Source organism: Cydia pomonella, chromosome 27 (assembly GCF_033807575.1).
Source record: "Cydia pomonella isolate Wapato2018A chromosome 27, ilCydPomo1, whole genome shotgun sequence".
Classification (NCBI taxonomy): Eukaryota; Metazoa; Arthropoda; class Insecta; order Lepidoptera; family Tortricidae; genus Cydia; species Cydia pomonella.
The window spans coordinates 6,493,080-6,518,566 of NC_084729.1; the positions used below are offsets into that span (position 1 = coordinate 6,493,080).

The 25,487-nt window shown below is 44.6% G+C and overlaps 1 protein-coding gene across 1 annotated transcript in view; it reads right to left on the bottom strand.

Moving 5' to 3' along the window:
- LOC133532830 (uncharacterized) overlaps positions 1-25,487 on the bottom strand; it is a 97,521-nt gene that overhangs the window by 4,380 nt on the left and 67,654 nt on the right. The window contains 14 exon segments of the mRNA XM_061871682.1: positions 1,419-1,500; positions 2,854-3,815; positions 4,431-4,539; positions 6,003-6,089; positions 6,526-6,600; positions 8,018-8,136; positions 9,394-9,601; positions 10,581-10,709; positions 11,378-11,490; positions 14,246-14,317; positions 17,052-17,193; positions 18,008-18,106; positions 19,868-20,041; positions 20,384-20,608. Coding sequence (XP_061727666.1) covers positions 1,419-1,500; positions 2,854-3,815; positions 4,431-4,539; positions 6,003-6,089; positions 6,526-6,600; positions 8,018-8,136; positions 9,394-9,601; positions 10,581-10,709; positions 11,378-11,490; positions 14,246-14,317; positions 17,052-17,193; positions 18,008-18,106; positions 19,868-20,041; positions 20,384-20,608 — 2,596 coding nt within the window.

Here is a 25,487-nt window from a genome sequence, read left to right on the forward strand (position 1 = left end):
ATATGCACGGACTGCTTGCGGCGAACGAGACAGCGTTATGCATATTATACAATGTGGGCCAATTAAACCCATATTTTAAAGGTGTATTCTTGACCGCATTTAGAGACTAAAATGTCATACAAAGTTTTCTGTACAAAGTATTGTTTTGTAGTGTAAAGATAATAACAGTTTTTGTAAAAAATTGTTTATGATATGATATAACTTAGTGAAAAATGCATTTTTAGCTGCGGGGCTGCCACTATGTGACTTGGTTTAGACATACCTACTGACAAACATTAAAATTTTAAAAGAAACTTGCAATGTTTAGCTGGAAATAAATGAATAAAATTTACTCAATCGTTATATTGATTTTCTTTCACCAAGGTGTAAAAATAAATAACGTGTCGTGTGCAGAAGACGCAAAACAATTTTTTCCAGCAAAAAAAAGTTTTTTTTTTGGCGAATTTTGACGACCGGTTTGGCCTAGTGGGCAGTGACCCTGCCTACGAAGCTGATGGTCCCGGGTTCAAATCCTGGTAAGGGCATGTATTCGTGTGATGAGCATAGATATGTGTTCCTGAGTCATGAGTGATTTCTATGTATTTAAGTATTTATAAATATTTATATATTATATATATCATAGTCTAAGTATCCTCAACACAAGCCTTATTGAGCTTACTGTGGGACTTGGTCAATTTGTGTAATAATGTTCTATAATATTTATTTATTTATTTTATTTTATTTAGCCAAAACTCATATAACATTTTTAGCTCCTTATGACCTCAGAAATGCGTGGTTAAATCTATCGAGTTTAATTGATCCACGGTGTACAACGCTGCCAACTTGCAGTTGTCACCGCATCCGGTTACGCCGACAGTGTACAAACCGCCGTAGAACTAACAAAACTCATACACACTTGCAGTTAAATTATTATCACCACAACGACGCTACGCAAAGCTAACCACTCCTTCATTCTTTGTTTAATATGTAACCACATAGCGTATGGTCGAAAGCACTTAACTGCTAACTTATACACAAGTACCATACACATACTTAAAAAAAAAATTGTATAATATTGTGACCGCAGCCACCAAACCGTCCGAATCTGTCGCTTGCCATAAGGACGAGATTTGCTTGCATCTTTATACGAATAACCTGACAAGACACCCTTATGGCAAGCTACAAAGTGAAACGTTTTGCCGGCCGCGGTCACAATTGCAAATTACTTTCAAATTCTGAACCTTATTTACACAAATCAGAAAATAATAATTAATGTTCAATTCAATATAATTTATTCAACAAATCAATCTTTTGTCATTACATTAGCCAGTTATTTCCAGTCATTATTAAAACCTTCAAATCCCAAGAATATTTGACTGTTCATACTTTTTGTATGAAATCACGTGTATTATGCGTATGTAGGTATTAGTTTAACTTACCGGGCTGTGGTCTGGGGTACACGCTGGGCCACGCGGGCCGCGAGAACAGCGACTCGTCGCGAGCCTCGGCGCCGCAACCCTCCTACAACGCGTTACATCACAAATTAAATGCAGTAATTGAAACATCTGCTGCGCTCCAAGACACAAATCATCGATGTAGCTCGGAAAGCGGCCAAGCTAAAATGGGATTGGGCTGGTCACGTCTGCCGAATGCCGAATGAGTTGTGGGGCAAAGTCACTACAGAGTGGGAGCCCGAAAACTCGAATCGGGGATCTGGCAGACCTCACCGGCGATGGCGGGATGAACTGGACTCCTTCTTGAAGGAGTGGCCAGACATAGCACTGGATAGAGATCAGTGGAGAGATTGGGGGGAGGCCTTTGCCCAGCAGTGGGACACGACAGGCTCCAAATGATGAATTGAAACATATATTCATTTTAAGCAACTACTCAAAAATTGCAATAAAAATATTAGCAATTATGACTTGACAAAGAGAAAAGGTTGTCGAGCTCAAAAATATTATTGATATGTGACGTTTTCAAAGAGAACTGAGTCAGACCAAGTTAAGTTGGCAACGATTTTGATAGCCCAGCCGGTCACTTGTACAAGTAAACGTTATAATTTCATAGAAGTTTGACGTTCAAAATAACACGCGCACTGTCTGGGCTGTCAAAACCGCTGGCATAGGTTACATTTCGGAGAGTGTGCCGAGGAATTGCACAACCTTATTCCTCCGTCCCCATTTCACTATCGGACCAGACAATCGGCACTCCGGCATCGCTTCATGGTAGGTATTCCACAAATACGCACAAAGCGTTTCGCTTCAACATTCCTTTTGCGAACTGCCAAGGAGTGGAATGCCCTCCCGTATGAGTACAATCTGGATCTCTTCAAGGCTAGAGTAAATAGGTATCTCATAGGTAAGCGTGCTCCACCGTAGACCGCATCATCACTTACCATCAGGTGTGATCGTGGTCAAACGCCTGCCTATCCTCCATAAAGAAAAAAACTTATGTTGGTCTGACTCTACGCATTCGTTGATAAAACGATTATTAGTTTAATTCTTAGCCTTAGTTGCAGGCAATATATCGTTAAAACGACATTTATTGGTAAGGTGAATTGGGATAAATTTAATAGGGAAGTCATTTTATAATACCCTAACATCTTCTTCATATTTAAGAGCTGTGCTCTTGTCAGTGGAGCAATCTCCAACTCGTTCCTCTGCCAACTCCTTAACCTTCTGGTATCACACAACCTGAACCTTTTCTTTTATTTGGTTGAAATAACTTTTTCTCGGTCTTCCTTTTTCTCTTTCCCTCTATTTTACCTTCTATGATGTTCTTAAGGAACAGATCGTGTCGGAAGTTACCCCAATGCACCTTTTTATCATTAAATTAAAACATCTAAATTAAACGCTTTAACATAATCCAACTCACCTGTCCTTTATAAAACTTGGACTCTGTAACATGATGTATCGTCACTTCGTTATTCAGCTTGGAGCCGACCCTCAACCTCTGGAAGTACGGCAGAGGGTCCCCGTTCACCATATGATTAGTCACATCATCATAACTGCCGTAACTAGGCACGTTCTTATCACTGAACAGGGCGTTTCTGAACACGTTGCGGTCTTCTTGACCGAATGGGGTGTACAGGCCTGCATAGTCGTTTTCTTGCTTTATATGCGTGCCTATAGGCTCTGGTCTGACTGTGTTTGTGAATAGTGATGAGTCGTTTGAGTCGAAAGATCGGTTTGAGTCATTGTTCGGTCTAGTTCCTATAGGGTTTGGTGATACGACCGGCTTTGGACTCGGGTTTTCTACATAGTACTCCGGTGTTAGGAAGTTTTTCTGCTGGTTGTCTTCATTCGTTTTGAACAGAGAATAACCTTCATCGTTTTTCTGTGTAAATGACGCTAAGTTCATGATTCTATTCTGGAATTCATCTTGTTTCGGTGAATTTCTAGATGGATCTAGAACGTACGCTTGCGGGTTAGGTACGGTCTGTACAGGTGTATACGTGTTGGGATTGACATAATTATATTGTTGTCCGTACATCGGCACGGCTTGTTGGCCCATTAAGCTTTGTTGGTGCATCATGGACATTAGTGGGTTTCTGATGGTGTACATCCCGTTGGATGTGGGGGTGATGGTGGCCTGGCAAGCGTTGGGCGGCATGGGGATGGGGTCGGGGATCCGTATCTCCGGTTTCTTGACGGGGTTGGCGACGGCGGGCATGTTGGGGTGGAACATGGGGTTGCGGAGGGTGACCATCTTGGTGCCGTCGACCTTGGGCTCGGCCTCGGCGGCGGCCGCGGCGGCCTTCTTGGCCTTCTTCTTTGCCTTTTTGGAGCGCCCCGGCTGGGGCGTTGGCTCGGGTATTATTATAGTTTTTGGTTGCTCTGAAAAAACATATAATAATATTAGTTACGATAGTGAAACAAACAAGCGCTCGTGAGCTAGCGGTAAGACCGTGCGACTTGCAATCCGGAGGTCGCGGGTTCAAACCCCGGCTCGTACCAATGACTTTTTCGGAATTTATGTACGAAATATCATTTGATATTTACCAGTCGCTTTTCGGTGAAGGAAAACATCGTGAGGAAACCGGACTAATCCCAAACAGGCCTAGTTTACCCTCTGGGTTGGAAGGTCAGATGGCAGTCATTTTCGTAAAAACTAGTGCCTACGCCAAATCTTGGGATTAGTTGTCAAGCGGACCCTAGGCTCCCATGAGCCGTGGCAATATGCCAGGACAACGCGAGGAAGAAGTGAGACACAAACAACAACTCGACTGTTTAAAGGTGTTTGTTTAGTAAAAGTGGCATGGGTTTAGTTATAAATAGTGTTTTTCTTAATAATATTTGGGAAGTGGGTGTAGTTTATAGTACGAACAAGAATGAAGGTGAGTAAGTCAGGGTGAGTTCGTGAATCGATTAGTGTCAGGGGCGGGGGGCGGGGGGCGGGGGGTATGGTGGTATGGTGACGTGGTGAGGTCGGGGGGCAGGCGGGGCGGGTACCTGGGTGCGCGGCGGAGAACATCATGGCGGCGGGGTCGGCGGTGATGACGGGCGCCGGCCGCGCCACCGGCGTGGGCGCCGCGCCCAGCGCGTGCGCCTTCCACAGCGGCTGCGACCACAGGACTCAATGTATATTTAGGAAAAATCTTGACACAGATGGACCTAGTCCTACATTCATCAGTTTACTATAGAGAGCGTGCGCGTTGAAGGTAGAGGTCCGCGCCACGCCGCCGCCGGGTCGTCAAAAAAATCACGCCGATCTCAAAATTTCAAACGAATCTTGTAAATTTAAATGTCCGGGGTGGCGCGTGAAACGCGTTCAAGGTCACTTTGTCGGCCCAGGCCATCGATGTTGTATGGAAATCTATTGCCGGCGCGGCTCTCTCAAGCGCGAGCAACGCAGTATCTCGCAGCGTATTATTGCGAATGTAAAAACAATATTTCTACGCATATTTTGAGAAAAATAAATAAATTTTTATCTCTCTAAAACAATCAGCTGCAGCATAGACCTCAAGTTGGAGGGTCTACCAGTTTATAACCCAAACCGTAAACTTGACATTTAGGCTGCGCCAAAAAATAAGGGACTCCTGTGAGAAAGTAAAGAATATGTAATACTATTAAAATAACCTTAATTTAATATGATCCTATTTGTCGCTTTAACATTCCTGCTCGTTAGAAAGAGACAAAATTTAATGAGGTTTGTATACAATTTCATGTACATAAAAAGGAGTATACCGTTACAACATCTTACGGTAAACGGCGGGAAGATGTTGATAACTCGAGATATACAATTGAAGAAATTTGAACCTAAAATATAAAAGGCAGTAACTCCGTTATCGGTTCCTCACGACCATATCACATCACTAGTGGCACAGCGGCCATCTTGGGGGAGATCGGGTTTGAGCGCGAACAAACCCGTATCATCTAACACGTATATTCGTATTTTGTGATCTTCTCATTATTTTTAAATCAAATTAGCCACTTAAAGGGTTATTATTATATCTTGGATTAAAACTACTTAATTTTGTAGATTTATTTGATTAGAACTTAACAATACACAACACTGCAAAAAAAACGTTCCATTTCACACATACTACGTAACGTTAATAAATAGATAATGGTACAATCTTAGACCGATCGACCTAGCCCCAAACTAAGCAAAGCTTGTACTATGGGTACTAGGCGACGATACACATACGTATATAAATATTATATTATTATAGGACATTATTACACAAATTGACTAAGTCCCACAGTAAGCTCAATAAGGCTTGTGTTGAGGGTACTTAGACAACGATATATATAGTATATAAATATTTATAAATACTTAAATACATAGAAAACACCCATGACTCAGGAACAAATATCTGTGTTCATCGCACAAATAAATGCCCTGACCGAGATTCGTACACAGGACCATGGGCTTCGTAGGCAGGCTCACTATCTACTAGGCCGGACCGGTCGTTATTTTTTTAAAACCGTATTTAAATGGTGTTTTTACTCTAACATAAGGTTCAAATTTCTTTTTTTTTTTTCTAGTTATCGACTTGTTCCAGTCTTATTTCTACTCACCACGGACTTGATGGGAGCGGGTTCCTTCTTCTCATTAGGTTGTACCCTCGTCAGCGTAATTCCGGGTGGGAGCCGTAAATCAGACACCTGGAACATGAAGTCATGTAAGAACACATTCAAGCGGCCACGTACCGCGCAGTTAAATTAAATACATAGAATTTAGGTACTTCAACTCAAATTTAGAACCAGAACATTTTATACTACTGTATTTTGTCACTATATATGGTTTGAATTGAGTGAAAAAAAAAACAGAGCGAAAACGATCGATTTTTGTTAAATACAAAAAAAAATTAAGTATACATAGAGTAGATGATGATGATCGGCGATTTATTTATACTACGTCGGTGGCAAACAAGCATACAGCCCGCCTGATGATAAACAGTTTCTGTAGCCTATGGACGCCTGCAACTCCAGAGGTGTTACATGTGCGTTGCCGACCCTAACACTCCGCATCCTTGTTGAGCTCTGGCACCCTTACTCACCGGCAGGAACATAACTCTATGAGTAATAAAAGGTAGCCCACCTGCACGCCGCAGCTGAGCTGCTCCATGATGCTGCAGGACGCTGATGCAGTCTCCGACTCCACGCCGCAAGAGCCCTGCAGGAACACACGTATTAATTGTATATACAGATGTCAATCACAATGAAATAATCAAAGATGATCAACTCTGGTCAACGTGGGACTCGAACCCACATTTTCGGATTGGAGTCCAACGCGTTACCAATTGCACCAGCTGACCATCCGTCGTTTACTGCGAATTTAACCATTGCAACTGTGACAACGTCACTAGCGACATCTGCACTTTATGGTTTATAATACGGAAGGTGGAGGTAAGGAAATAAATCTCCATGTACCAAAAAGTATCATCAAAAAACCTTAAATAGGTGGCGCTACAATACCTAGAATACTTGAACAAAAAAAATCAAATCATAGACAGCGCAATTCACTCCGTCAATAGGGACCGTGCGCGTTGGAGGGTCTGCCATCTTGTGGCCTGGATCGGAACAATAAACATGTAAATTCACACGTCACGTGTTTTCTTGTGCATAGTAGGTTCTGCCATCTTGTGGGCTACATGGGAACACTAAACATCACATTTACGCCTCGCGCCAAAAATCTGACGGGTCCTGTGCTGCCCCCTACAGTTCATGCACGCTCCCTACAACGCCTAGGTTCTTAGCTACTCTAGCGCTACTCTGGAGAGATTTGGAACTATTATTTATAGCTGACAGCTGGACACTTTTGCAACAGTCCTGCCATAAGAGATGTCACTCCTCTTAATTTCATACTCCATAGTTTACAACCTTAACTAACTCTGACGACATGCGTTAGCGCACGACTTGCCTCCCAACCACACAACACATGGTTGTGTTAATCCGGCTCGAGAGATACAATTCTTTCATTTTAGGGTTTGTCCCATAGTAAAAGTTGCTAAGTATGACCTCAACATTAACGGGTTTAAGTAATTGCTTTACGTTCAGACCAGTGATCGGAACTATGGGAGTAAAACTTTAACAAAACTTGTTAAGCGGACATAAAATAGTGCATACAGCCCTAAAAATATTCATGTCCATAGGGATAGGAATAGTATAGTACTTACAGCCATAAAAATATTTACATTCATAGATATTCGAATATTTTTATGACTATAAGCACTCTTTTTACGTCCGCTTGATAAGATTTGTTAAAGTTTTACTCCCATAGTTCCGATCACTGGTTCAGACACATACTGTATGTTATGTGTCGTGTTGTTTTTTTTTTATGATAAATATCTTTATTATCTATTTATAGACATAGTGCTGGGGCCTCTCTTTAGGCTTACAAGGCCTGTGTTGAGACGTCCCGCTCTTCCACAACCGTAATTACTTATAGGTATATTATATTACAAAATTACAGAAAATCTTTTTTTTATGTATATTTTTATTTGCCACGAAGAACCGCTCCACTATTCTCTAAAAAACGTATACCTTTGTGTTTAGCTTTAACGTATTGGTCAAGTCGCGAGACAACGCACCTTTTTGCCGACCACCTCGATGGTGGTGTCGGCGGTGATGTTGATGACCTGCGCCTTCTGTTCCTTCTTCTCTTTCTTGCTCTGTTTCGTCTGTTTAGCAGTTGGTGCTGATAGTGGTGCTGGAAAGAGAAAGATATACATAATAAATAAATAAATATTATAGGACATTATTACACAAATTGACTAAGTCCCACAGTAAGCTCAATAAGGCTTGTGTTGAGGGTACTTTAGACAACGATATATATATATAATATAATAATAATTTAGCCTATATACGTCCCACTGCTGGGCACAGGCCTCCTCTCATGCGCGAGAGGGTTCGGGCTATAGTCCCCACGCTAGCCCAATGCGGATTGGGGACTTCACATACACCTTTGAATTTCTTCGCAGATGCATGCAGGTTTCCTCACGATGTTTTCCTTCACCGAAAAGCAAGTGGTAAATATCAAATGATATTTCGTACATAAGTTCCGAAAAACTCATTGGTACGAGCCAGGATTTGAACCCACGACCTCCGGATTGAAAGTCGGACGTCATATCCACTCGGCCACCACCGCTTATTATATATTTATATTATATATAAATATGTATAAATACTTAAATACATAGAAAACATCCATGACTCAGGAACAAATATCCATGCTCATCACACGAATAAATGCCCTTACCAGGATTTGAACCCGGGACCATCAGCTTCGTAGGCAGGGTCACTACCCACTAGGCCAAACCGGTCGTCAAACATTACAATACATTTTAGCTAAAATTCATATTACTTGATTGAGCTCATTCAAAACAATATAAAAGGTAAGGTAAGGTGAGTAAGGTTGCCAGAGCTCAACGAGGGGGGTGGGGTTAGGGTCGGCAACGCGCATGTAACTCCTCTGGAGTTGCAGGTGTACATAGGCTACGGAGACTGCTTACCATCAGGCAGGCCGTATGCTTGTTTGCCACCGTGGGTGGATCAACTATTTGTGGCTTTCCATCTCAGAAGGGTCCTTATGCCTAATGTCCAATAAGGCCTTTTTTTAAATACAAATGGTGGATTGCCAGAAGGCATTCTGTGCCTTTTTTTGAAAGGTTTGTTGGTGGAGTTTCCGAACTATGAATTATAAAATAAAGATGTCGCTAATTTCTGCAGAATTATCCCTTAAGCCAGGGATCGGAACCGGTTTTTTGCAAAAACATCGAAATAACCATATATTTCGGTTTATTTTATACTCTAAATGTAGGACTCAGTTGTGTTTTCAGATAACGACTTCGTATTATTAGATTGCCTAATTAGAAATGAAGTAATTAACAAAGAACGAAAAAATACCGTTTTCGTTCCCATACAAAAAATACCGGTTTCCGATCCCTGCCTTAAACTATCAACTCACCAGCTTTCTCCGGTTTATTCTCCTTCCCTTTATCTTTCTTCTTATCTTTCTTATCTTCCTTCTTGACCGGCTCCTGTTTCTTGGCGTCCTTCTTGTCTGCCTTCTTAGGCTCAGGTTTGGGCGGCTCAGATTTCTTGTCTTTGTCCTTTTTACTCTTAGCTTCTTGCTTCTGGAGCTGCTGCTGTCTCTTTCGCTCCTCTTCTTCAGCCTTTAAAAAAATTGCTATTTAAAGTTTGTTCATATATTACTCGATTATACTCTCCTAAGATTTTTTTGTGTAATGAGAAAGATGAAGAATCAGAAAATTGTAATAATAGGGAGTGGTCACCAGGGACTGTGCATAAATTGTAGAGGGCAGCACAGGAGACGTCAGACGTCAGATTTTTGGCGCGAGGTGTAAATGTGTAGTTTATGCTTCCAATGTAGCACACAAGTTGGCAGAACTATCAAAAAGAATTTCAAAGAGGTGGATTTATGAAAGGTAGAGACAAGGAACAGAATCTCCATATACCAAAAAGTGTCCGACAAAAAACCATAACTAGGTGGCGCTACAATACCTAGAATACTTGAGAAAAAAATCTAATTATAGCGCACTTCACTCCGTCAATAACGCCTAAGTTCTTAGCTACTGGAGAGATTTGGAACTATTATTTATAGCTGACAGCTGGACCCTTTTGCAACAGTTCTGCCTAAGGAGATTCTGTTCCTTGCCTCTACCTTTCATAGGTGTATTGTCAAAGAAAACTTTGTAGCGACGTTTTACTGAAATCTTTCGACACATAATTAAAACTTTTAGACCGCCATTTGACTTTGATCCTTAATCTTTCACTGATATATGTTCAATTTGACGACCAATCTGGGCTAGTGGGTAGTGACCCTGCCTACGAAGCCAATGGTCCCGGGTTTAAATCCTGGTAAAAGTATTTATTCGTGTGATGAGCATGGATATTTGTTCCTGAGTCATGGGTGTTTTCTATGTATTTAAGTATTTATAAATATTCATATATTAACACAAGCCTTTTTGAGCTTACTGTGGGGCTTAGTCAATTTGTGTAATAATGTCCTGTAATATTTATTTATTAAAAAAAAATATATATCAGAAAGTAGCGCCATCTTACCGGGCACTACCTAAAGGTTATGGGGGCATGGATGTGATATACCTTTGACCTACCAAGCTCGTTACGAACCTGTTGCTTGGCGAGCAGTTTCCTCTGTTTCTTGGAAAGCGGCTGGCTGTCGGGCAGCGACTGAGACCGCTGCGGCTCCTTCTGTTTCACCTCCACTGCTTTTGGCTTTTCTGCTTCTTTTTGTTTCTTCTGAAATAAATAAGTAGAAACTTATAGGTAAACTAAACAGCTTCTGAGACCCCAGTTTTTTTTTACAAGAAAAACTAAGGATGGTATTCCCCCTGTCCAATTTCTTGGTCCAATGTGTATTTGCATATCACGTTTGGCTTAATTATTTTTGGTAACAAAACCGTTGTATGGAGTGAGCACTCTTGGTCTTCTTAATTCTCTTTGACATTACGTAGTATATGTGAAATGGAATGCTCTCTTCTGCAGTGGCCTGCCTTGTATATTGTTAAGTTCCAATAAAATAAATCTACAAAATTAAGTAGTTTTAATCCAAGATAGAATACATTAGTTGGGCCGGCTGCACCGAACCGTCTGTCACCGTTAAAGCGTTCGCAAAATTTCATTGTATGGTCACGTCTGAAAATATTGATAAGGACAAAGTGCCAAAAATATGTACATACTACCCTAATATATGGGTCATAAGGTCGTGTATAGGCGTGTAAGGGTGTGTGTGTGTGTAGGTGGTGTGTGTGGGTATATGTGGGTATGTGCATATTTTTGGCGCTTAGGTCGTGTCGATGTTTTCAGACGTGACTGTACGAGAGTCTTCATAGTTCTCTGCTGAGTAATGTTGGTCGGTCTGTCAAATGTGGTTGGTGCAAGGGAGCAGAAGCTCGGTGTGGCGGTACCTTGTCCTTGCCGGAGCCCCTGGCGAGCTGGTTGATGTGCGCGAGCGCCTGCTCCCACGTCTGCTTGCGCGGCGGCTCGGCCGGCGGCGGCGGCGGCGGTTGTGCGTGCATCACTGGAAATTTTTTTTTTTAATAAGCGTGGAAGTATTGTCATTTGGTTGTAATAGACTAGAGAATATCATGGACAACATTGCATCAACACCCACATCAAAAAAAAAAATCAGAAAATAGGCCACAGGAGCACTTTTACATGTAAATTTTTTACAAGCAATAATAATAACCAAAAATTAAAAATACAATTACAAATTTTATCAGCATGGTATTTTTCAGAGACTTTGTGAACATGTCAGCCACCTGGTCTTCAGTCTTGACATATTTAACAACTACCTTTTTATTTTCTATTACAAATATACAATCAATGAAGTATTAGATAATTAATTAGATGTATAGTCTCTAAATGTCGATAACACTAAAAAATGGTCTTAAAACTAAGGTATACTTCGCGATACGTTAAACTTCTAAAAAGCCTCGTCTCATCTAATACTATTTGGTCGGCTATTCCTAATTTGCCAACCACTTCAACGAAACGCTCTCAAATAATCACGGAAAAATGCTGATCGTTCATAATAGACTAAAGAGTTTCAAATATTGAACCGCATCATATCCAACCAAAATATCTTTTTACCAATGCCTAGCTCAGCAACAGACCTATAATCTTATTAACACATTCACATCACATACACAGTATTACACACGCACACATTCACACACAAATACACATTCGCTACAAACATTTTCGTAGCACTACGCTCGTAGCCGATCCCAGCGTTTTCCCGTTTTGTAGAGGAAAGCGACTACGAACAGAGAACCCGAGCGGGTTCCCGGTACTCAATGTGTTAAGGAGGAGTTTTGGCCGAAGGGTTTCAAGTTTCGGCGGTTCCGCGGCCGGCTCCCTGAACACAGCCGGGTTTGCGAAATGCATCGCAGCCATAGTGTGTGTTTTATTCTTTAAGACACATTATATAATATGTATGCTAGTTTTAAGGTATTTCTCTATGGGCCTATAGATAGATAGATAGATAGATTGAATATTCTTTATTGGCACACCTGAGTAAAAAGATACAAGAAAAATAAACAATTGATTAAATGTAGAGGCAGACAACAGGCGGTCTTATCGCTAAAAAGCGATCTCTTCCAGACAACCTTTGGGTAGCGGAAATAGAGAAGTTAATCGAAAAAGTAGGTGTTGCTAAACCGTTATGAAACCTACATTCACACACACAATTACAGTGAATAAACATACACATATAAGGAATACAAATAGACATACATAAACATACATACTCGTATAATTATATAGAAAATTAACCGAAACATAGCTAAATATGACAGCAGCATATATGTCAGCCACAGAGTAAAAATAACTATGTACTATATAAACACTAAGGGAGAGATAAATAATGTTCTTTGAGTGACTTTTTAAACACAGCAAGAGATTGAGCGCGTCTAATGCCAACGGGTAAGGAGTTCCAGAGTCGGACAGCTTGAAAAGTAAATGAAGTGTTGTACAATTTTGTAGAAGAAGATGAGACGGAGAGAAGCAGGCTTCGCGACAGCCTCACAGAATTTAGATAGTTAAAACGCTCCTTGAGATAGCGGGGAGTTGCTGGAAAGAAAAGAATAGAATATAGGAGAGACAGAATATGAAAGTTACGACGAAAACGAATAGGCAACCACTTGAGCTGTGAGCGGAAAAGAGAAACATGGTCATACTTGCGTAACCTAAGTAATAGTTGTCTGAATATAAAGATTTTTAATTTTTCTATTTTAATTTCATTTAAAACCAACCAAACATAATTGACGACGTACAACTTCAACTTTTATGATCAACTCTCGTATTTGTTATTCTTATTGTTATTATTACATAGAAAATTGAAGTTACAAAATGTATAAAACCAACGTTCATCTTAAAAACCGTAAAATAACCAACTACGTTTTACCTTAGAAAAAAATTTGAACGATATATATACATAAACGTAGCGTTATATTGACGACATAAGATGAACACAAAATACGTAGACTGTGTGAGAGAAAAAATGAAACAAAACGATCTAAAAACGCGAAGAAACTATCAAGGGGGTGTTTAAACTTACATTTTATTCCTTCGTTTACAAGGCGCAGGAAATTGTAAAAAATATATTAATATTATATACCTACATGCATATTATTGATACTTTCATTTCTGAAGCAAGTAATATCTACGAATATATTTTAATTTGGTGCGTCAATTACGAATACAGCAAGAAAACTAAAACCAAGCAACGAGAAACAAATTTTTAGTAGTGTGAAACAAAAAATGAGGGAGTTTAGCGGTTCGTATTGTAGCCGGCCCCGAACGGTTATTCCTTTGTCTATTGTATGTCATGTAAAACCGCACGTGCTACTACCTGCGAACAATAATTCTAATTGGCACCCGAGCGTAGGCTAGTCCAAAAAATCAGTGTAAGTGCACTCTCCGATAATGCGCCTTTGTTACGCATCTCGATGACACTTTCTACATTCAAGTACATTCTGAATCTTATTGCAATTCCCACAGTCGTATTTCAAAAACCGGTTAAAGCGAACGAAACTTTTTTGCAGGTAAGTAGCACGTGCGGTTTTACTTACAATAGACAAAGGATTAGCCGTTCGGGGCCAGCTGCAAAACGAACGACTATAACTTCAATTGTGCCGCAACGGTAAAGTTCTCGTGACTCTCCAGGGATCTACGATTGGCGGTGATTTGACATTGACTAAATGTACGAACTACTTTTACTAATGATATAACATGTACTAACGGAAAAGACAAACTACTAGGGTTACGGTTACCGGTGATGTGTCGGACGGCGTTATGTAGCTGCTGACTCGCGTCCGGCATCGGACGACGCACGCCGGCCGCGTCTGTGCAATCCAAACGCTTTTCATTTCTAATTTACTTTCGAAAAAAGTAAAGACCTAGTAATTTGATACTCGCTAGGAACGACGAAAATCGTTGATTTCTTGCGACACACACGCAATAAAGTCGTAACTTTTCTCCTAAAAAAATAGCAACCTAGATAAATCCTAACAATTTGTAATTTAAAGTCATCCATCAGATTGAAGAGGGAATATTGTATAACCTAGTTAATAGTTAAGGCTTTACAAGACTAAATGTTTCATCGTTACCCAGCCAGCTAACAGTTCTAAACTTTTCTAGTAATCTATGACTGAGAATTAACTGTTCAGCTGTCGTGATTTCTATCGAAATTTAGGGTGATTCAAAAATCAAAGATTATTTTTTTTTACCCTCACGTCATAATTTAATCCTACCTACTAAAATAATAATTACCCATTAATTTGAAAATTGTTGGTTAAGATTTAGCACCAGTACCACCTGTCAACTTTAACAAATTTTCTATAAATACGTTCTTACCGCGATGTGTGATATGGTTTGCTTTTAGTATTTTCCATGACAACATTTATCTATTATAGTAGTTTATGTAACTGTTTCATAATAAAAAACGTAATTTACTATAATACCTCCTTTGCTTAATTTCACAAGTTTTCAAGTTCAAAACAAATACCTAAATATCAATTTAAAATATGTGAAAAAATGCAGAGTGTTTTTTAACGCAACAGATCAGGTTGAGAGTAAAAAATAAAAATAAATACCGCCTTTCTTTAATTTCGCAAATTTTCCAACGTCGGTAGCGACCCCTTTATGTCAATTTAAAAATGTATAAAAAAATCTACAGTGTTTTTAATGCGATAGATCATTTGTAGAGGGTGAGAGTAAAACAAATGTTTTTTTTTCAGTACCAGTTTCAATAATCCTAGGCCATTTAGACACCATTAAGCAGGTGTGCTACTGATTCTGTTGTTGGAGCATCGCCACTTCCAACCATAATCTTATACCTTTAAACGAGCAATTCTTGTATATATATAAATATATATATTTCTGTGATCTCGGAAACGGCTCTAACGATTTCGCTGAAATTTGGTATATGGGGGTTTTTGGGGGCATACAATCGATCTAGATTAGTCTTATGTTTGGGAAAACGCGTGTTTTCGAGTTTTCATGCGTTTTTCTTTCGACGCAGAATATGGTCGCTAATTTCGTGTTGCCGGCCGCTGTCCGTCTGGTCCAGCGGGTTAAGACGCGGACTGCAAAACGAGTGTTACGGGTTCGAATCTCGCCCGGTGACTAACTTTTTTTTTTTTATATGTTCAAGTTTATATATAATTTTTTAATTTTTATTGTTTTAGACAAGTTTAATTTAGTAAAAAAATGTAGTTAAGATTATCACCTGTAGACCACCATATTACAATAAATAGTTATCGCCCAGGTACTGATACATTATCATAACTATTGAGACTAATGGCGTCAGCCATCGAGGCGCGTGGCGCAGCGCCCATGTGAAACAAATGCTGTATTAAAAATATATTAATTGAGTATAGAGGCGTAACGTAGTCAACTAAATTTACTGCCATCTTTCGACACAGGACTAAAACCCTATTTGACCCATGTCCTTTCACGTATGTATTTTCATATTGGTTAAGAGGAAAGTATAGCCTGATCGTCAATACAAAAGGAGAGAACGTTTTTCCACTTCTAAATATTTTCCATTGTCCATGATTTTTTAGTATGTTATTGACACAATGTAAAACTAGGTTTACAGTACATATGGGGCTACTTTATAGCACTAGTGCGAGAAGTAGCATATTACGTTACTGTGTCGAACATTTAAAGGGCCATATGTACTGTAAAACGTTGTACGATACATGTGCGAATAGGTAATTCGCAACTCGTGTCGATTTAAAACACTCCCTTCGGTCGTGTTTTAATTTATCGCCACTCGTTTCGAATTTCCTATTTTTCGCACTTGTATCGTAATGTACTATTATAGGTTTTCCTTTTTTCAATATTTGCATAACAAAAATAAATAAATATTTTTTTTTTTTAAAAAAGCGACACCTATAAAACGAGAATATATTATGCTGAAGCGATCGACATCAAAATCAGTGATTTGTTAAGATTTAGTCAGTAGAAAACGTTTTCTCCCGAAATGGAATTTAATAGAAAAATTACCGTTATTTCGCTAGATTAGAAAAGCTATTCTTTCCTCTTAAATATCAAACGGTGTCGCCATCTACTCGAGTATAGGCCAAAGTTATATCGCTATCTATTCTAGCATACATTTTTCTTGACTTTTAGACTTTATTTATCTTACACGAAGTTATGTATCTTTTCACCTCAGCAACTCGAAGACTTTACTCACTCCAGGGAGTGACGAAAATACGACTTTCCTCAGTCCAGGGAGTGAGACAAAGTAGCTTTTCAATTTAGTGAAGGCCATGAATACAGGAATAAAAACTTTACTTGATGTTGAATTTTTTTAACCTTTAATATGTCCTCACTACTGAGGTGAAAAGTTGTACGTGTCACACGAGAGCAAAGTTATTTTACATCACGAGTTTTTGAGTCTCGAGTAAGCGAAAGATTCTAAGTTAGAATCTTGAGACGCCACGCGATATCAACACACGCAAGAAAAACTAATTTTCCTCTCTTGTTGCACAAATAACTATTGCCTCAACTCTCTCATACGCACGCACGGCATGACGCGCCGCTCGCCGCTCGCCACCGACTGACACTCACTGATAAACGCCTTCTGTTTCTGGCGGTCCATCTTGTCGCTGACCAGCAGGTGCGCGGCCGCGAACTGCTGCTGCAGCTGCTGCTGCTGGAGCTGCTGCTGTTGCTGCTGCATCTGCTGTTTGTGCAGCATCGCCGCTTCCAGCTGAAATGGTATTCAGATATATATGACAATATCGATGCAAAAGAACAGAAAAATAATAGTACTACCCTACAGAAATGACACTTCCTAACTGAAGTTTGACAGCGATTCAGGGACAAATCATGCTGTCTATTTCTAATATATGGCACTATCCCTTTCGGCTATTAAATAGCCGTTAAAATTCAAATCATTATTTTATCTGTGGTTGTGCACGCAAAGGGACGTCAAGTTGTGCCAATGCTCGGAGCAATGTTGTGCCGAACGGAGTCGAGATTGGCCGAACGCTCTAGTGTCTCCTCACTGGCAAGAGTTGGATATGCAGGAAAGTTTTTGCTAAAAGAAAACCTTTATTTTATACAATACTTAGGGTTTACCTTTATTTAAGTCTAGTTGATGGATCTTTGCATGATTATGTGAATGTGTGTCCAGTACGTATTGCAGTACAATGTAAACGTTAAAGATTATATACAAGGAGCCCACGAGGAACCCGAGAGATTTTAACTACCCTTTTCTGAGGCCAAAATGAAAGAAAAAAAATGACGAGTTTAGGTCAATTCCACAAAATAATCGTTTATTTTTTAGATTTTTGTATTTGTATATCAGTAAATGTTATTTGTAGAACTGTAATTCAAAAATAATTTTAGCTTATTTTTTGTTAAACCTATGTAATGCAGTGTTACTTGTCAATTTTTGACATCTATAAATAAAGATTTTTTTGTGAGTGGCTTTACGCGCGCGGCGCGTCGCCCTGCAGCGCGCGCGCCAGTGCCAGCTGCCGCTCGCACTCCTCGCAGCGAGCAGCGAACAGTGTACTCACGTGCCGGTGCGGGGCGGGGGCGGCGGCGGCGGGGGCGGGCGGCGGGCGCGGCGCGTCGCCCTGCAGCGCGCGCGCCAGTGCCAGCTGCCGCTCGCACTCCTCGCAGCGAGCAGCGAACAGTGTACTCACGTGCCGGTGCGGGGCGGGGGCGGCGGCGGCGGGGGCGGGCGGCGGGCGCGGCGCGGCGCCCTGCAGCGCGCGCGCCAGTGCCAGCTGCCGCTCGCACTCCTCGCAGCGAGCAGCGAACAGTGTACTCACGTGCCGGTGCGGGGCGGGGGCGGCGGCGGCGGGGGCGGGCGGCGGGCGCGGCGCGTCGCCCTGCAGCGCGCGCGCCAGTGCCAGCTGCCGCTCGCACTCCTCGCAGCGAGCAGCGAACAGTGTACTCACGTGCCGGTGCGGGGCGGGGGCGGCGGCGGCGGGGGCGGGCGGCGGGCGCGGCGCGTCGCCCTGCAGCGCGCGCGCCAGTGCCAGCTGCCGCTCGCACTCCTCGCAGCGAGCAGCGAACAGTGTACTCACGTGCCGGTGCGGGGCGGGGGCGGCGGCGGCGGGGGCGGGCGGCGGGCGCGGCGCGGCGCCCTGCAGCGCGCGCGCCAGTGCCAGCTGCCGCTCGCACTCCTCGCAGCGAGCAGCGAACAGTGTACTCACGTGCCGGTGCGGGGCGGGGGCGGCGGCGGCGGGGGCGGGCGGCGGGCGCGGCGCGTCGCCCTGCAGCGCGCGCGCCAGTGCCAGCTGCCGCTCGCACTCCTCGCAGCGAGCAGCGAACAGTGTACTCACGTGCCGGTGCGGGGCGGGGGCGGCGGCGGCGGGGGCGGGCGGCGGGCGCGGCGCGTCGCCCTGCAGCGCGCGCGCCAGTGCCAGCTGCCGCTCGCACTCCTCGCAGCGAGCAGCGAACAGTGTACTCACGTGCCGGTGCGGGGCGGGGGCGGCGGCGGCGGGGGCGGGCGGCGGGCGCGGCGCGTCGCCCTGCAGCGCGCGCGCCAGTGCCAGCTGCCGCTCGCACTCCTCGCAGCGAGCAGCGAACAGTGTACTCACGTGCCGGTGCGGGGCGGGGGCGGCGGCGGCGGGGGCGGGCGGCGGGCGCGGCGCGTCGCCCTGCAGCGCGCGCGCCCGTGCCAGCTGCCGCTCGCACTCCTCGCAGCGAGCAGCGAACAGTGTACTCACGTGCCGGTGCGGGGCGGGGGCGGCGGCGGCGGGGGCGGGCGGCGGGCGCGGCGCGTCGCCCTGCAGCGCGCGCGCCAGTGCCAGCTGCCGCTCGCACTCCTCGCAGCGAGCAGCGAACAGTGTACTCACGTGCCGGTGCGGGGCGGGGGCGGCGGCGGCGGGGGCGGGCGGCGGGCGCGGCGCGTCGCCCTGCAGCGCGCGCGCCAGTGCCAGCTGCCGCTCGCACTCCTCGCAGCGGGCAGCGAACAGTGTACTCACGTGCCGGTGCGGGGCGGGGGCGGCGGCGGCGGGGGCGGGCGGCGGGCGCGGCGCGGCGCCCTGCAGCGCGCGCGCCAGTGCCAGCTGCCGCTCGCACTCCTCGCAGCGAGCAGCGAACAGTGTACTCACGTGCCGGTGCGGGGCGGGGGCGGCGGCGGCGGGGGGGGGCGGCGGGCGCGGCGCGTCGCCCTGCAGCGCGCGCGCCAGTGCCAGCTGCCGCTCGCACTCCTCGCAGCGAGCAGCGAACAGTGTACTCACGTGCCGGTGCGGGGCGGGGGCGGCGGCGGCGGGGGCGGGCGGCGGGCGCGGCGCGTCGCCCTGCAGCGCGCGCGCCAGTGCCAGCTGCCGCTCGCACTCCTCGCAGCGAGCAGCGAACAGTGTACTCACGTGCCGGTGCGGGGCGGGGGCGGCGGCGGCGGGGGCGGGCGGCGGGCGCGGCGCGTCGCCCTGCAGCGCGCGCGCCAGTGCCAGCTGCCGCTCGCACTCCTCGCAGCGAGCAGCGAACAGTGTACTCACGTGCCGGTGCGGGGCGGGGGCGGGGGCGGCGGGGGCGGGCGGCGGGCGCGGCGCGTCGCCCTGCAGCCCGCGCGCCAGTGCCAGCTGCCGCTCGCACTCCTCGCAGCGAGCAGCGAACAGTGTACTCACGTGCCGGTGCGGGGCGGGGGCGGCGGCGGGGGGGGCGGGCGGCGGGCGCGGCGCGTCGCCCTGCAGCGCGCGCGCCAGTGCCAGCTGCCGCTCGCACTCCTCGCAGCGAGCAGCGAACAGTGTACTCACGTGCCGGTGCGGGGCGGGGGCGGCGGCGGCGGGGGCGGGCGGCGGGCGCGGCGCGGCGCCCTGCAGCGCGCGCGCCAGTGCCAGCTGCCGCTCGCACTCCTCGCAGCGGGCAGCGAACAGTGTACTCACGTGCCGGTGCGGGGCGGGGGCGGCGGCGGCGGGGGCGGGCGGCGGGCGCGGCGCGTCGCCCTGCAGCGCGCGCGCCAGTGCCAGCTGCCGCTCGCACTCCTCGCAGCGAGCAGCGAACAGTGTACTCACGTGCCGGTGCGGGGCGGGGGCGGCGGCGGCGGGGGCGGGCGGCGGGCGCGGCGCGTCGCCCTGCAGCGCGCGCGCCAGTGCCAGCTGCCGCTCGCACTCCTCGAAGCGGGCAGCGAACAGGGACACCTGCCGCTCCGCTTCCGCTACCTCCTGTCACGTAACAGTACATTGTGTGATAGACAAGGCTAAAACATCAATTACACATATAAAAAAATTCTCATAACCCGTGTATTTTGATTTTTGTGAAAGTTTTTGGATTGTATACTATTAGAAGTGTTAGAACAAATTAAATTATCAAGGCCTGCAGTGCCAGAGGACGCTGGTTCGATTTCAGCCTGGGGCACTGAAGGCCTTGGTCACCTTTTCTTAGTATGTGTCATTTATTTCAGTTTTTGGATTGTATTGGCATAAGCTTGAATAAAAAAGTTTACCCATTTTTTGCCGATATCAATTGTTTTTAGGTGTCAATGAGCATGTAAAAAATTTCAAAATGCATGCTGAGATTTCGCAAGCAAACGCTTCTATCACATGTTTTGGAGTGCTTATAATGTTTTTAACACGCTTTTATTAGGTCGACCTGTATGTAACTAACTATGTAATGGAATCTAAGGTAACTAATTTCACCATCTTCCAAGGATCGTAGCGTCATGAAAATTGGCAGCTGTTTGTAGTTCTGATGACAATACAATAATATGGTACTGTTGAACTGATCTGATGATGGAGTTGGAAGATATGAACTGGAACTTCATGATGGAACATCGTATCATAGCTGTGTTTGGATTTGTTAGAAAAGTCTTGTAATGAACTTTGACTACGAATAGGTTTCAAGGTCTGATGATGAAGCCGGAAGATAGGCACTGGCATTCCATGATGAAATATCGTATCACAGTCGTGTTTGCACTTGTGAGAAAGGTCACGTAATGGACTTTGGACACGATCAGGTTTCAGGGTTATAATATAACAAACCTATTATATATTGATTTGGAAGTGTTTCAGTTATCTCAAATATATCCTGAGCAAAAAGAACAGCTTGGCCGCGAAATGCATATTGCCCAAACGCACCGCTTAATTTAAGAGCCCTTAATCCTTGGAGCGTTCTCCGATTTCACGAAATAACGCTCGATAGATGGCGTTGGCGCTCGGTACGCGAGCGCCGGCAACGCGACGCGCGTTTCAATGCAGACTAGAATAATCTTGATAGTTTTCAATATAATTTCAAGCAACATTAATTTTAGTGTTATATGATATCATATGGGCACTCTTTATTTTATTTTATATGCACAGTAGTTTTTTTTATGTACACTCTACACTACTACTAAGTGTACAGACTACAGAGTGTACTATAACCCTTGCTCTTTATTCTGTCTCTTTCACACCAATGGAAAATGAAGAAGTTAGTAAATGACTGCAGGTATAAATAAAGTATATTAGTGCGATAGAGAGACAGATAGTGTTTCGTTGTCGTATCGTAAACGATTGGCATGTTGGCCACACACTTGCTTGGTGCCTAGCCAAAATACCAATCGTTTGCGTATATTAGTGCGATAGAGAGACAGTAGTGTTTCGTTGTCGTATCGTAAACGATTGGCATGTTGGTTACGCACCCATGATACCTAGCCAAGAAGCCAATCGATTGCGCATATTAGTGCGATAGAGAGACAGATAGTGTTTCCTTGTCGTATCGTAAACGTTTGGCATGTTGGCTACGCACCCATGCTGCCCAGCCAAGATGCCAATCGTTTGTGAATATTAGTACGAGAGAGAGACAGATAGTGTTTCGTTGTCGTATCGATTGGCATGGTGGCTACGCACCCATGCTGCCTAGTCAAGATGCCAATCGTTTGCGCACATTAGTGCTATAGAGTTTCAGTGTTATTTGAAATCACGTTAGGGTTTGTATTATTATTTATGACCCGAATGAAGTCCATCCAGGTTCTTATGATGGAGTCAGGAGTTGGTCACCAGAACTCCCCAGAACTCCTAATCTACTCATCATAACTCCATCGAGTTTGGGCTCAATAGATTTACCCTGATGAGCACCATCAATCTAGATGAAGTCCAGGGTCTCATGATGGAGTCAGGAGTAGGTCACTAGAACTCCTAATCTACTCATTATAATTCCATCGTGTTTGGGCTCAAAAGATTTGCCCTGACGAGTACCATCGATCTAGGTGAAGTCCAGGGTCTCATGATGGAGTCAGGAGTTGGTCACTAGAACTCCTAATCTACTCATTATAATTCCATCGTGTTTGGGCTCAAAAGATTTGCCCTGACGAGTACCATCGATCTAGATGAAGTCCAGGGTCTCATGATGGAGTCAGGAGTTGGTCACCAGAACTCGTAATCTATTTATCATAACTCCATCGTGTTTGGGCTCAATAGATTTACCCCGACAAGCACCATCAAATTACCATTATGATGAATAGATTAGGAGTTCTGGTGACCAACTCCTGAGTCCATCATGAGACCCTCGACTTAATCTAGATCGATGGTACTCGTCAGGGCAAATCTTTTGAGCCCAAACACGATGGAGTTATGATGAATAGACTAGGAGTTCTGGTGACCAACTCCTGAGTCCATCATGAGACCCTGGACCTGATCTAGATTGATGGTGCTCGTCAGGGCAACTCTGTTGAGCCCAAACACGATGGAGTTATGATGAGTACATTAGGAGTTCTGGTGACCAACTCCTGACTCCATCATGAGACCCTGGACCTCATCTAGGTCGATGGTGCTCGTCATGGCAATCTCATGAGCCCAAACACGTTGGAATTATAATGAGTAGATTTAGGAGTTCTAGTGACCAACTCCTGACTCCATCATGAGACCCTGGACTTCATCTAGATCGATGGTACTCGTCAGGGCAAATCTTTTGAGCCCAAACACGATGGAATTAAAATGAGTAGATTAGGAGTTCTAGTGACCTACTCCTGACTCCATCATGAGACCCTGGACTTCATCTAGATTGATGGTGCTCATCAGGGTAAATCTATTGAGACCCTCGACTTAATCTAGATCGATGGTACTCGTCAGGGCAAATCTTTTGAGCCCAAACACGATGGAGTTATGATGAATAGACTAGGAGTTCTGGTGACCAACTCCTGAGTCCATCATGAGACCCTGGACCTGATCTAGATTGATGGTGCTCGTCAGGGCAACTCTGTTGAGCCCAAACACGATGGAGTTATGATGAGTACATTAGGAGTTCTGGTGACCAACTCCTGACTCCATCATGAGACCCTGGACCTCATCTAGATCTATGGTGCTCGTCAGGGCAAATCTCATGAGCCCAAACACGTTGGAATTATAATGAGTAGATTAGGAGTTCTGGTGACCAACTCCTGACTCCATCATGAGACCCTGGACCTCATCTAGGTCGATGGTGTTCGTCAGGGCAAATATATTGAGCCCAAACACGATGGAGTTATGATGAGTAGATTAGGAGTTCTGGTGACCAACTCCTGACTCCATCATGAGACCCTGGGCCTCATCTAGATCGATGGTGCTCGTCAGGGCAAATCTTTTGAGCCAAAACACGATGGAATTATAATGAGTAGATTAGGAGTTCTAGTGACCAACTCCTGACTCCATCATGAGACCCTGGACTTCATCTAGATCGATGGTACTCGTCAGGGCAAATCTTTTGAGCCCAAACACGATGGAATTATAATGAGTAGATTAAGAGTTCTAGTGATCTACTCCTGACTCCATCATGAGACCCTGGGCCTCATCTAGATCTATGGTGCTCGTCAGGGCAAATCTCATGAGCCCAAACACGTTGGAATTATAATGAGTAGATTAGGAGTTCTAGTGACCAACTCCTGACTCCATCATGAGACCCTGGACTTTATCTAGATTGATGATGCTCGTCAGGGCAAATCTATTGAGCCCAAACACGATGAGGTTATGATGAGTAGTTTAGGAGTTCTGGTGACCAACTCCTGACTCCATCATGAGACCCTGGACCTCATCTAGATTGATGGTGCTCGTCAGGGCAAATCTATTGAGCCCAAACACGATGGCGTTATGATAAGTAGATTAAGAGTCCTGGTGACCAACTCCTGACTCCATCATGAGACCCTGGACCTCATCTAGATCGATGGTGTTCGTCAGGGCAAATCTTTTGAGCCCAAACACGATGGGATTATAATGAGTAGATTAGGAGTTCTGGTGACCAACTCCTGACTCCATCATGAGAACTTGGACTTCATCCGGGTCAAAAATAATAATGCAAATGCAAACCCTAACGTAATTTCAAGTAAAAATGCGTTTTTCAGAAAATCGCAGCCAAATAACACTAGACCCTACTCATAGTGTTGTGTTCCTGCCGGTGAGTAAGGTTGCCAGAGCTCAACGAGGGGTGGGAGGGGGTTAGAGTCGGCAACGCGCATGTAACTCCTCTGGAGTTGCAGGCGTACATAGGCTACGGATACTGCTTACCATCAGGCGTTCAGGCCGTAAGCTTGTTTGCCACCGACGTAGTATAAAAAAAAGGACCACTGAAAATCCATCAATAAGCGAGAGTCTGTTAAGCATAGTGTAAAAAATGAACTTTTATTAAGATTTTCTAATCGCAGTATATAGCACTTCTCGGAACTCCGTAGCTGATTACGATCGCAACGAATGCCTGACAATCGAGCACAGGTCCGTCCTCTAAGCGCGCTCCGCGCGGACTGAGAGCGGGGCGTCGCTGCTGCGTGATTTATACGTGTTTTAAAAAAATATAAATTTACGGCAATGTAGGTCCCATAGTTATGATTTTTTTTTTATAGGTTAACATAAAGTTACAGTTTGCTATAATATTATTTTTAAAGCAAAATATGCGTACAATTTGCGGAAAAAAAAATAATAAAACCCTGTTTTCGCCAAAAAAATGAAGAAAACTCGGAAGGTATTTTATCAGTTTTTTCAAATGAATCTTCGATTGTTAATCTTTCCAGCCCCTCGTACGAGATATGTTGAATCAAATTGTAGTCATTCATGTACCAAATGATTCTTGTTTACAGCAAAATTGAGAACCGAAACGCCA